Genomic DNA, 9,680 nt, shown 5'->3' with positions numbered 1-9,680 from the left:
TTGACATCTTTAAATTTAAGAGTATTCATGGGAGTTTTATTTGGTCATTTTGCTTCTTTTCCCACATTTCTTATTTGTTTTTATTAGATTGCAATAAATCCTATAACAACACTAAAGTCAAATGACCTGCGGTTCCCACCGATAGCCGTCATTCTGATGGGTTTTTGCTGGCTGCAGCTGAAATATTCCAATGCTCCATGTCACAGAGACAGTAAATACTAAACCCTAAAGATTCTGAAGGCATGATGTAAAATAGTAACGTATAATACAGACATTTGAAGAGACAATTAAGAGAATGTTTCCATGCTTCTAAGAGTGGCCGAGGAGCCATTTAGAACTTTATAAAGATGCATTGTGTGATACCAGGAACTTATTTAACTTCAAGGAAGCTGCTTCTGCTTTGTCGACCATCGACTGATCTCCTGAAAGTCCACCAGCGCTTTTTAAAAACTGAATTTTTCATCTATGGAGGGAGTAGACGGCAGATGTTTCCACAGATGCTCTTCACCAGTGGTCAGTGAGTGATGCAGCAGATGAGCGGGAGTTGACTGGCTACATCCAGCCATGTCTCAATGTCTCCAGCCCATAGTGTGGATTCTCTACGAGATCAGACAGCAGCTTCACTCCTGAATCCTGCAGCTGGTTCTTACTCAGGTCCAGTTCTCTGAGATGGGAGGGATTGGACCTCAGCGCCGAGGCCAGAGAGTCACAGCTGATCTCTGATAACCTGCAGTGCCTTAATCTAAATAAAGAAGGGAAACTTTTATAAGGTTATAAGTGAAACCAGTATTCATCTGAAAGGTTAATCAAAGGCATGATCTGTAAATATTTAATTTAGTTACATGTTAAAAAATGATAGTAATATGTAATTACCACAATTCCAACCTCTCAGGTTTGCACTGTTCCAGAGGAGAATATATATTGTTCTGGCCCTCACTCTTCCCAGGTTCTCCCCACCTCTTTCCCTCCCATCTCATCATGGAGATCCATCTCACCTGTGGCTGATCTTTAAAGGCACAACCTGTCTTAGATGACTTCCTGTCTCCCTCACCATCTCCCTCCTCGTTGGCTGGTGTCTACCAGGCACCCTCACGTAGTTTTGTCTAATTTTGGTTACCATCTGTCGGCTCTTTCATTGTCCTTAAATCAATTTATCATGAATAAGTGGTCCCCGTGTGGCCCTCCCTCCTGAAGGAACTGGGCACAACACACACACTCAGAAAGTGTGAGGACCCTCGGATGGAATAATGGACATTTTTGAGAATGGTGTTTACCTCAGAGTTTCCAGTCGGCAGTTTGGAAAGTGGAGAAAACCACAGAGCAGCTTCACTCCTGAATCCTTCAGCTGGTTCGCACCCAGGTCCAGTTCTCTGAGATGGGAGGGATTGGACCTCAGCGCCGAGGCCAGAGAGTCACAGCTGATCCCTGATAAACTGCAGCGCTCTAATCTGAAAAATGCAGGATGAGGTTATACGGTGCAGGTCTGCATGTTATCTGCGTCAGTACTAAACCTACGTTAGTTCTTAGTTGGGTCAGACCTGAATTCACAATATTACAAGGAATTTTTTTAATGTGGTGCATCACAGTAGTGTTGAGAACAGCCTCACTTCACCATCTTAGCAGCTGGTATATAGGTAGAAAAATGAAGACTGACCTGAGCCTCTCCAGTTTACAGTTTGGACTCTCCAGTCCAGAACAGAGCCGCTTCACTCCTGAATCCTGCAACGTGTTGTAGCTCAGGTCCAGAACCCTCAGATGGGAGAGGTTGGACTTCAGAGCTGAGGCCACAGAATCACAGCTGGTCTCTGATAAACTGCAGCCACTTAACTAAAATAACAATTATTTTGAGAGAGACAAATAAAAATCAACATGTACCAGAGCAAAACACAGCTTACAAGCAACAAACCTCTGGTCCTGCACCGGCTTATCTGCCGTATGTTCCTATTTTGGGTTCTTTCATTCAGGGCGGTTGGACAAGATCTACACCGTATGTAAGTGTGTGTAGGTCACCTTCCAAGTTGAGCAGGTGATACTTCTGCATTCCTGCCACCAGTGTCTCTGCAGAAAGACTCTTCTCTACTGTTTTATATTAGATTGTAGAAAATTAGGATTTTTGGTTGGTGTCTTAGATGTTGTTGACTAAGAGCAGGTTTTTCTTTAATAACATAGAAAGATTCGATGAGAAGAGCAAATGTATTATTTTATGAGCTACTTCCACTACTATTATATACACATACTTCCATATTGTCTTAGATTGCAAGCTGCATTTATTGCATCGTTCATACAAAGTCATATTTGTGAGGAGAAAAACTCAATAAGGTCATTTTCTTTAATGACCATTACAAAAGAAGGAGGCAATGAACAAACAGATTTATCTAAAAATGTGTGAAAACCTATGGATGGAAACCTTTTTAAAATGGTTGCATTGTGTAGAATCGGTGTAGAATCAACTTGTTGACTTCTGATTTGGACTCCAGTGGAAGTGAGGTGCAACAATTGTGGATGCTGAAAGCTTCAGATCTTCATGAAGGTTTCTGTGGCTGGACTGACCTGCTGCCCCTTTAAGAGGGAGGCAGGTTGGGCTTCTGGCTGGAATGAAGCCACCTAAGATGAGAATGACTGCAGGCTTTCGGTACCAGGTTTAACAGGGTGCTCACTTCACACTTGGGCTTTTCTCTTTTTTGGGATGGCTTTTCTCAGTAGAGAAGGGGCATGGCACACTGCAGCAGCTTTCTTTTTGGGTTTCTATGTTTTCCTCTGATCTTTAAAAGACAGGAAGAACCATTTTTGATTGGTCTGAATGTTTGGGCGGTTTTGTGGCCAGCCTAAAATAAAACAAGACAAATCTACAACTGATACTTCTTTCTAGTCATTGATGACCATCCTCACATGGGACAGATTTCCACAACCAATTTATACTGCAAATCTGTCCTGTGTGGTCTTTTTTCTGAGAACTGTAACACTATTATAACAAAGATCAAACATGGAAACATTTATTGTCTAACTAGTTACACCTGGGAAAGTACTGGATCATCTCTGACTGACCTGAGAGTCTCCAGCTTACAGAGAGGATCCTGGAGAGCACCACAGAGCTGCTTCACTCCTGGATCCTCTAGACTGATGTAGCTCAGGTCCAGAACCCTCAGATGGGAGGGATTGGACCTCAGCGCCGAGGCCAGAGAGTTACAGCTGATCTCTGATAAACTGCAGTCACTCAGTCTGGATAAGGAATCATGGCAAGAAATGATCTCTTATTGGAGGAAAAGTCATATTACACTGCTCAAAATCATTATTTCATTTTATTATATTATTTAATCAGGGCCCTTGGAGTCAGGAGAGCTCTGGCCCCCCACTGATAAACTGGGATATTACAGCAACAACATAGTTAAAAAGTATCTATAAAATTGACTTTCAATGGCTCATTAAATTCATACTACACTTCTCTTCTCCAAAAGTCAATGGAGTTTATCATGAAGCCTTTCATTGTTTAGTTGTTATGTCGACGATAAAAGGAAGCTGACCTGAGAGTCTCCAGCTGACAGTTTAGACTCTCCAGTCCGGAACAGAGCAGCTTCACTGCTGGATCCTTCAGTTGGTTCTGAATGAGCTCCAGAACCCTCAGATGGGAGGGATTGGACCTCAGCGCCGAGGCCAGAGAGTCACAGCTGATCTCTGATAACCTGCAGTCCCACAGCCTGGAAAAGGAATAAATGGGGCAAATAAAAACACATTTCTAAATCTGAAAATGAAGAGAAAAGCAGAAAATGTAAAGAAATTTAGAAAAGACCAACAGAGGCCTCCTGACCTGAGCGTCTCCAGTCTGCAGTTTGGATGCATCATTGCAGAAGACAGTAACTTTAGTCTGGCATCTGTCAGGCTTTGGTTCTCGCTTAAGCTCAGCTCCCGTAGATGAGAAGGGTTTGACGTCATTGCTGAGGCCACAACTTCCCAATGACTCTTTGAAAGAAAACTACTAGACAGTCTGTTGTGTATGAAACAAAAATAGTGAGTCAAACTTTGGGATTTCTCATCAACTTATCTGAGAATCTACCTCAACACAAATGTAGCTCATTTCCTGGAAAAGCTAAATTCAACACCGTAGAGCAACAGTTTGAACGACCATCAGATCTGAAATGCAACTGAATTATTCTCAACATTTGTCTTATTTTAGAACAGCTCATAATTACTCAATATTTAAAATGATTACAGCAAATGGTTTAAAGAAACGTGCATCTTTTTATCTGTCTATCGGCTCTTTGGATATTTTGCATTTCATCCAATTTGTACGATCGTGCGTCAAGTCTTAATTCAGCGATCGATCGATGACGTCAGAGTCTCTGGTTGCATCGATTGCCCTCAGCTTCTGTTATATCTGCCTGTTTTCCTTCAAATCATTTTCACTGCACCTTTTGTTGCTAGTGATGAAGTTGCCACCTAACGGGTGTGGAAAGGCTCAAACAACTTTGTGGGTCACATAAAGGCTCCAAACGGAACCGCCACAAAGACCTAAAACACCCATTTAAACCAACGAGGCCGGCTGTTTTTACGTTGAACAAATGAAGCAAAATAGTCACGTGTCATTAGTTAAAATGTGTTTTTCTGTCGTTTGAATACGATGTATACAAACAAACAAAAGTGATTTAATGACATGACAGTAATTTCATGATAGTCAGTTAACTTGTGGCTCCTATTATTCCTGCCTAAGTTGTTGGTTTGTCTGGATTGACCTTTGAACTTATATCCAGCCAGTGTTGAACATTTCTGGATGAATTGTTGTTGTTTTAATTTATGGACGCTGCAATGGAAATAAAGAATTGAAGGAATGACCACTGGAGGGGGTATTGCTACCTGACATGATCCACTCGCTTGATTTAAACGCCGATGTCCGGCCCTAAAAATCTTTACTTACTCGGCCTTCCTGCAGTTCCTCACAGCTGGAATCAGGCGATGTCGTCCCTCATCTGAGGGGTTGTACTGCTGCAGGTTCAGCTCATCCAGAACCTCCTCTGACATCTGCAGCAGGTAGGCCAGAGCTGAACAGTGGATCTCTGACAGTTCCCTCTTGATTTCTCCCTGACTTCAGGAACTCTTGGATCTCCTGATGGACTGACTGATCCTTCATCTCCATCAGACAGTGGAAGATGTTGATGCTTCTGTCTGGGGGGAGATTCATCACTGTTCTCCTCCTTCAGGTTGTTGAGGACCTTCTGGATGGTTTCTGGGTGGTTCTCCATCTGATCCAACAGTCCACCCAAGATCCTCTGATTGGACTCCAGAGAGAGACCATGAAGGAAGCGAACAAACAAGTCCAGGTGGCCATTTTCACTTTGAGAGATTTCTTAGTGCTCTCCTGAGGAAGTCATCAAGAGATGTGCTGATGTTTTTGTGCAAAATCAAGTAAACCTGGAAAAGGGGTTTGGTTTGGAATATTTTAGGAACTGATTTATAACCGCTGTGTCTTTCCTGGTGTAACGGTGGTGGAACATGTAGACGGCAGCCAGAAACTCCTGAATGCTCAGATGAACAAAGCAGTAGACTGATTTCTGGAAGATCACACTCTCTCTCTTGAAGATCTCTGTACAAACTCCTGAGTACACCGACACCTCGGAGACGTCCAGTCCACATCGCTCCAGGTCTTCTTGAGTAGACATGAACATGATTTTCCTTTCTCCAGATGTTCAAACGCCAGCCGACCCAACTTCAGAAGGAGTTCTTTATCAGCCTCAGTCAGTTCCTCTGGTCTCTGCTTTCCTCCATACTTCTGCTTCTTCCTCTTTATCTGAACCCTCAGGAAGTGTGAGTAGAGGTCAGTCAGGGTTTGGGGCAGCTCTCCTCTCTGGTCTCTGGTCATCATGTCCTCCAGAACTATAGCAGTGATCCAGCAGAAAACTGGGATCAGACACATGATGTGGAGGCTCCTGGAGGCCTTGATGTGTGAGATGATTCTCTTGGACAGATCTTCATCACTGAACCTCCTCCTGAAGTACTCCTCCTTCTGGGAGTCAGTGAAGCCTCGTACTTCTGTGATCCTGTCAACACACGAGGGAGGAATCTGATGGGCTGCTGCAGGTCTGGAGGTGATCCAGATGAGAGCTGAGGGAAGCAGGTTCCCCTGGATGAGGTTCACCAGGAGCACGCCAACGGACGATACTTGTGTGACATCAGAGATGACCTGATGCTTGTTGAAACCCAGTGAAAATCTGCTTTCATCCAGGCCATCAAAGATGAACAGAAGTTTCCAGACAGTCAGATCTTCTGCTCTGATCTTCTGTAATGTTGGATGGATGGAAAACATGAAGCAGTGAGAGAAGACTGTGCTGCTCATCTCTGATCAAGTTCAGCTCCCTCCATGAGAGCGGAAGCACCAGACTGATGTCTTGGTTCTCCAAACCTTCTGCCCAGTCCAGACTGAACTTCTGCACTGAGAAGGTTTTTCCAACGCCGGCGACACCGTTGGTCAGAACCACTCTGATGTGTCTCTGTTGCTCAGATAAGACTTTGAAGATGTCCTGGCACTTGATTGGAGTGTCCTGGATGTTCTTCTTGGAGGTTCTCTCAAGCTGTCTCACCTCATGTTGTGTGTCCACCTCCTCACTTTGTCCCTCAGTGATGTAGAGCTCAGTGTAGATCTTGTTCAGCAGGGTTCCACTTCCTGCTTCATGAGTTCCTTCAGTCACATGTTCACATCTTCTCTTCAGACTCATCTTATGACCTTCTATCACCTCCTGCAGATCACACCCTCTAAAACAAATAATCTTTTAAATCTTTTTCAATTGTCATCTACAGCAGTAACACAGATGTCCTCAACTGGAAAACATTCTGTCATGTTTGAATGATAGAAGCAACAGTCGGGTCATGACCCATCTCACTGTCAGTTTGAAATGTTATGTCTTCCTATGTACACCTATTCTTTTTTCATTTCGTTGTTTCAATGTAATTTAGTCTATAACAACCATTTCCATGTCCTCCAAGAGTTTGCTTGGACTAAACAGCTGGTAAAAGCTGGATGATATTTAGAAAAACACATCAAACTTCTCCAAACACATCATACTCAGCAGACCCATTGTCCTGTAAAGGTCACCTGCCTTCAACTCTTTCACACTTCCAGAACTAAATGACTAAATGTTGCTGAATACTGTCTAAGCATTTAGGAAGGTCTTCAGAGGGTTGGTTCCAGTGGAACCAAACAAGAGCTCTCTGGATCTTCTCTTGCACATTGTAAATACACAAGTTGTTCCTTTATTCCGACCCAAAAGTATCTTATAAATACAAATGTACGAGCTTACGTGAGACGCTGTTGTTCAGGTCGGCGGTCTGCAGTTCAGTTCTCCGTTTCTTTTCACCCTGGGGACAGGAGGAATCTCCAATGGAAGCAGACCGTTTCTGATAGCTGTCAAAAATGGGAATAGTGGTTATACATGTCTACTGGCGTTAGCAACGCCTAAGAAAGGCTGCGTTCACTTCTACTTTCAGTTTGCTCTGACAGTTGAAGATTGAATGAACACTGAGCAAAAAATATAAAGTTATTTACGTTCTAACAAGCTCGTTTAGTTGGAGAAAAGTGTATTTGATTTAAGTGTTTAGTGGCTTTTCTTCATTGTGAATTTATGTTAAAAATAAAAGTGCCAAATCAGGAATATAAACTCATAGAATAGAACAAAAGTTCTCCATTTATGCTCCAAATACAGTAGTCTGGTCTCTGAAACTGATCATTAAATAGCACAGAGGTCACGCGTATTCAAAAGCTTATTTCAACCATTTAGAAATGACTGATATTGTTGTCTATGGGTTATTAGAACCAGGAGCCTTATAAATAGACTTTTTAATGAATTTTCATGACATGTGGTGGAGCAGTGTGGCAGAACAAGCTGCACAGACCTGCCATGTCTTACCCATCCGTATCTAAATGGAGAGCTGGAGCACTCTGCAATGATGGATATTGTTGGGAAACTTTAAAATATATGCCTAGGAATTTTTGTGAGATGATGTTAACCCATGTAGGAGAAATGACCAGTTAAAAACACAAGCAATTTTCAGTTTTAAAAGATTTACCACACTAAAATTAACATGGGAGTTAATGGGAGCGAACGCCTGACATGTTGGTGCACCGTTTCATTAATTTCATTTTTCACGATAGTGGAGGCTAATACCACAAAATGATGTTTTGTATGGTTGTGAATGTTCTAAGGCAGAGTTATGTGGTTCAGAAAACCTTACTTTAAAGGTGAGCCTTGAGGTCCAATACCGAAGTTTTCAGGGTGTCACACAAACACATCATCACGCTTTAGTTTTCTTACATTCCTCTGAACTCCTGAAGTTTATTGATCTACCTATGGACCGGTCACTCTTCAGGGACACACAGCTGGGCACTGTGGACTCTGCTCTGTCCTCGTCCATCCTGAGGAAACATCAGAAATAGTGATGAGACTGTGATGAAGGTAAATAATCTGTAGAGGTTGTAGTTAAATAATCCCAATTCACTGCATTTTTATCAAACAGGAACATTTCTAATCCATTCTGAATAACAACTGAATCAATAAATCAATGATGTCTCTGTATCATTTTCATGTTTTCAGAGTTTAAGCTGCTTTTTTTAACTGTTCCCTGCAGTGAGAAAAGAACTGGCACCTTTTCCAGCCCCTCATCCTGCAGCACTGAATGTGCTCTAAAGTTCTTTCCAGAGCAAACGTCTCTGCACTTGCAGCAACATGTTGTAGTCATGGATCCGTGAGGAGAACCGGATACAGGAAACGCCCCCACTTTGATCCCAAAACCCAACTGGTGGCCAACGGTGGTCCGGCAACGACGGGGACGCTGGTCCATCGGGCCGACAACACTGGTTTTCCACAGGCCAACATGGTGAAAGGACTGTCTTCAGCTCAGCCACTAAATTATTTGGTGCTACATAAACATACTAGTCAGGACTTTTTAACTTCCCTCCTTTGTTCCCCTCTTCAATTATTTCTATGATCCAAGTCCTCAAAGATCACTGCTCTATTTAAAATAGATGAAAGCAATGACACCCACTCCTGCATTTCTTTCACAGTGGTTCCACAACATAGAACAATAAACCACTGTGAGAAAACGTGCAACATGAACCCAAAATCCTGTTGGTGTCCTGTGATCCTGTGTGGATTTAGATTTAGTTTATGCCTTAAATTGGTCCGGCTGAGAGATGCTAACTGCACACGATTAGATGTTGTTTGACAGGTAATATCAAAATATCCAGCTGTAACCTGGACTGTTGAACAGCTCTAATAACTCTAAGAGCTTTTCACCTGTCACAAAAAAGTTATAAAATGTTGTTAATACCTGTTAAGACTCTCTAACAACGTTAACAGCACAATACTCACTTTACACTCAGCTTGTCGCTCTTCCTGCTTCGTCTGAAGAGAATACTTTCACTTTAACTTTTACAACCTAATCAACAGCTTCATGGCGTATATATTACTACCATTAAAGCATTCTGGGAGGGTTTAAAGTTCTTTTAGGATAAGTAGCAAAGAGCAGAAAAATAAACTAAACTTCACGTAGAAAGACTATTCAACTATAACTAAAGCCAGACTATAAGAATGTTAAATAAGCCCTATTCATTTATAATGTATAACGATGTTTTGTGCTAAAACTAATATGAAGTCTAGTTGAATTTTCTTAAGCCAAGAATTCTTCAGCTCTATGCA

The 9,680-nt window shown here is 42.3% G+C and overlaps 1 protein-coding gene and 2 long non-coding RNA genes across 3 annotated transcripts; all 3 read right to left on the bottom strand.

Moving 5' to 3' along the window:
- Positions 1–117: 117 nt before the first annotated feature.
- Positions 118–1,815, bottom strand: LOC130520779 (uncharacterized). The gene is made up of 3 exons (XR_008949045.1): positions 1,655–1,815; positions 1,275–1,448; positions 118–742 (listed from the first exon to the last, which is right to left on the bottom strand). It is a non-coding gene; the product is annotated as an uncharacterized LOC130520779 (long non-coding RNA).
- Positions 1,816–2,321: 506 nt separating this feature from the next.
- Positions 2,322–5,049, bottom strand: LOC130520780 (ribonuclease inhibitor-like). The gene is made up of 4 exons (XM_057024497.1): positions 4,910–5,049; positions 3,806–3,982; positions 3,522–3,695; positions 2,322–3,219 (listed from the first exon to the last, which is right to left on the bottom strand). The coding sequence occupies exons 1-4, from the start codon at positions 5,011–5,013 to the stop codon at positions 3,009–3,011; spliced, it is 666 nt and encodes a 221-aa protein (XP_056880477.1). The 5' UTR covers positions 5,014–5,049; the 3' UTR covers positions 2,322–3,008.
- Positions 5,050–7,190: 2,141 nt separating this feature from the next.
- LOC130520781 (uncharacterized) lies at positions 7,191–9,468 on the bottom strand. Its single transcript, XR_008949046.1, has 3 exons — positions 9,354–9,468; positions 8,331–8,398; positions 7,191–7,390 (listed from the first exon to the last, which is right to left on the bottom strand). It is a non-coding gene; the product is annotated as an uncharacterized LOC130520781 (long non-coding RNA).
- Positions 9,469–9,680: the final 212 nt, after the last annotated feature.

The sequence above is a fragment of the Takifugu flavidus genome, unplaced genomic scaffold, assembly GCF_003711565.1.
Source record: "Takifugu flavidus isolate HTHZ2018 unplaced genomic scaffold, ASM371156v2 ctg524, whole genome shotgun sequence".
NCBI lineage: Eukaryota > Metazoa > Chordata > Actinopteri > Tetraodontiformes > Tetraodontidae > Takifugu > Takifugu flavidus.
The sequence above is the reverse complement of the archived record's forward strand: the minus strand, read 5'-3'. Positions and strand labels throughout refer to the sequence as shown.

Bases quoted from the DNA above. Each gene is read 5' to 3' on its own strand.
- LOC130520780 (XM_057024497.1), bottom strand. From the start codon at position 5,013: ATGTCAGAGGAGGTTCTGGATGAGCTGAACCTGCAGCAGTACAACCCC. The intron at 3,983-4,909 runs GTAAGTAAAGAT...CATACACAACAG, and splicing joins AGGAACTGCAGGAAGGCCGA to ACTGTCTAGTAGTTTTCTTT. The intron at 3,220-3,521 runs GTCAGCTTCCTT...TTCCTTATCCAG, and splicing joins TGTCAGCTGGAGACTCTCAG to ACTGAGTGACTGCAGTTTAT.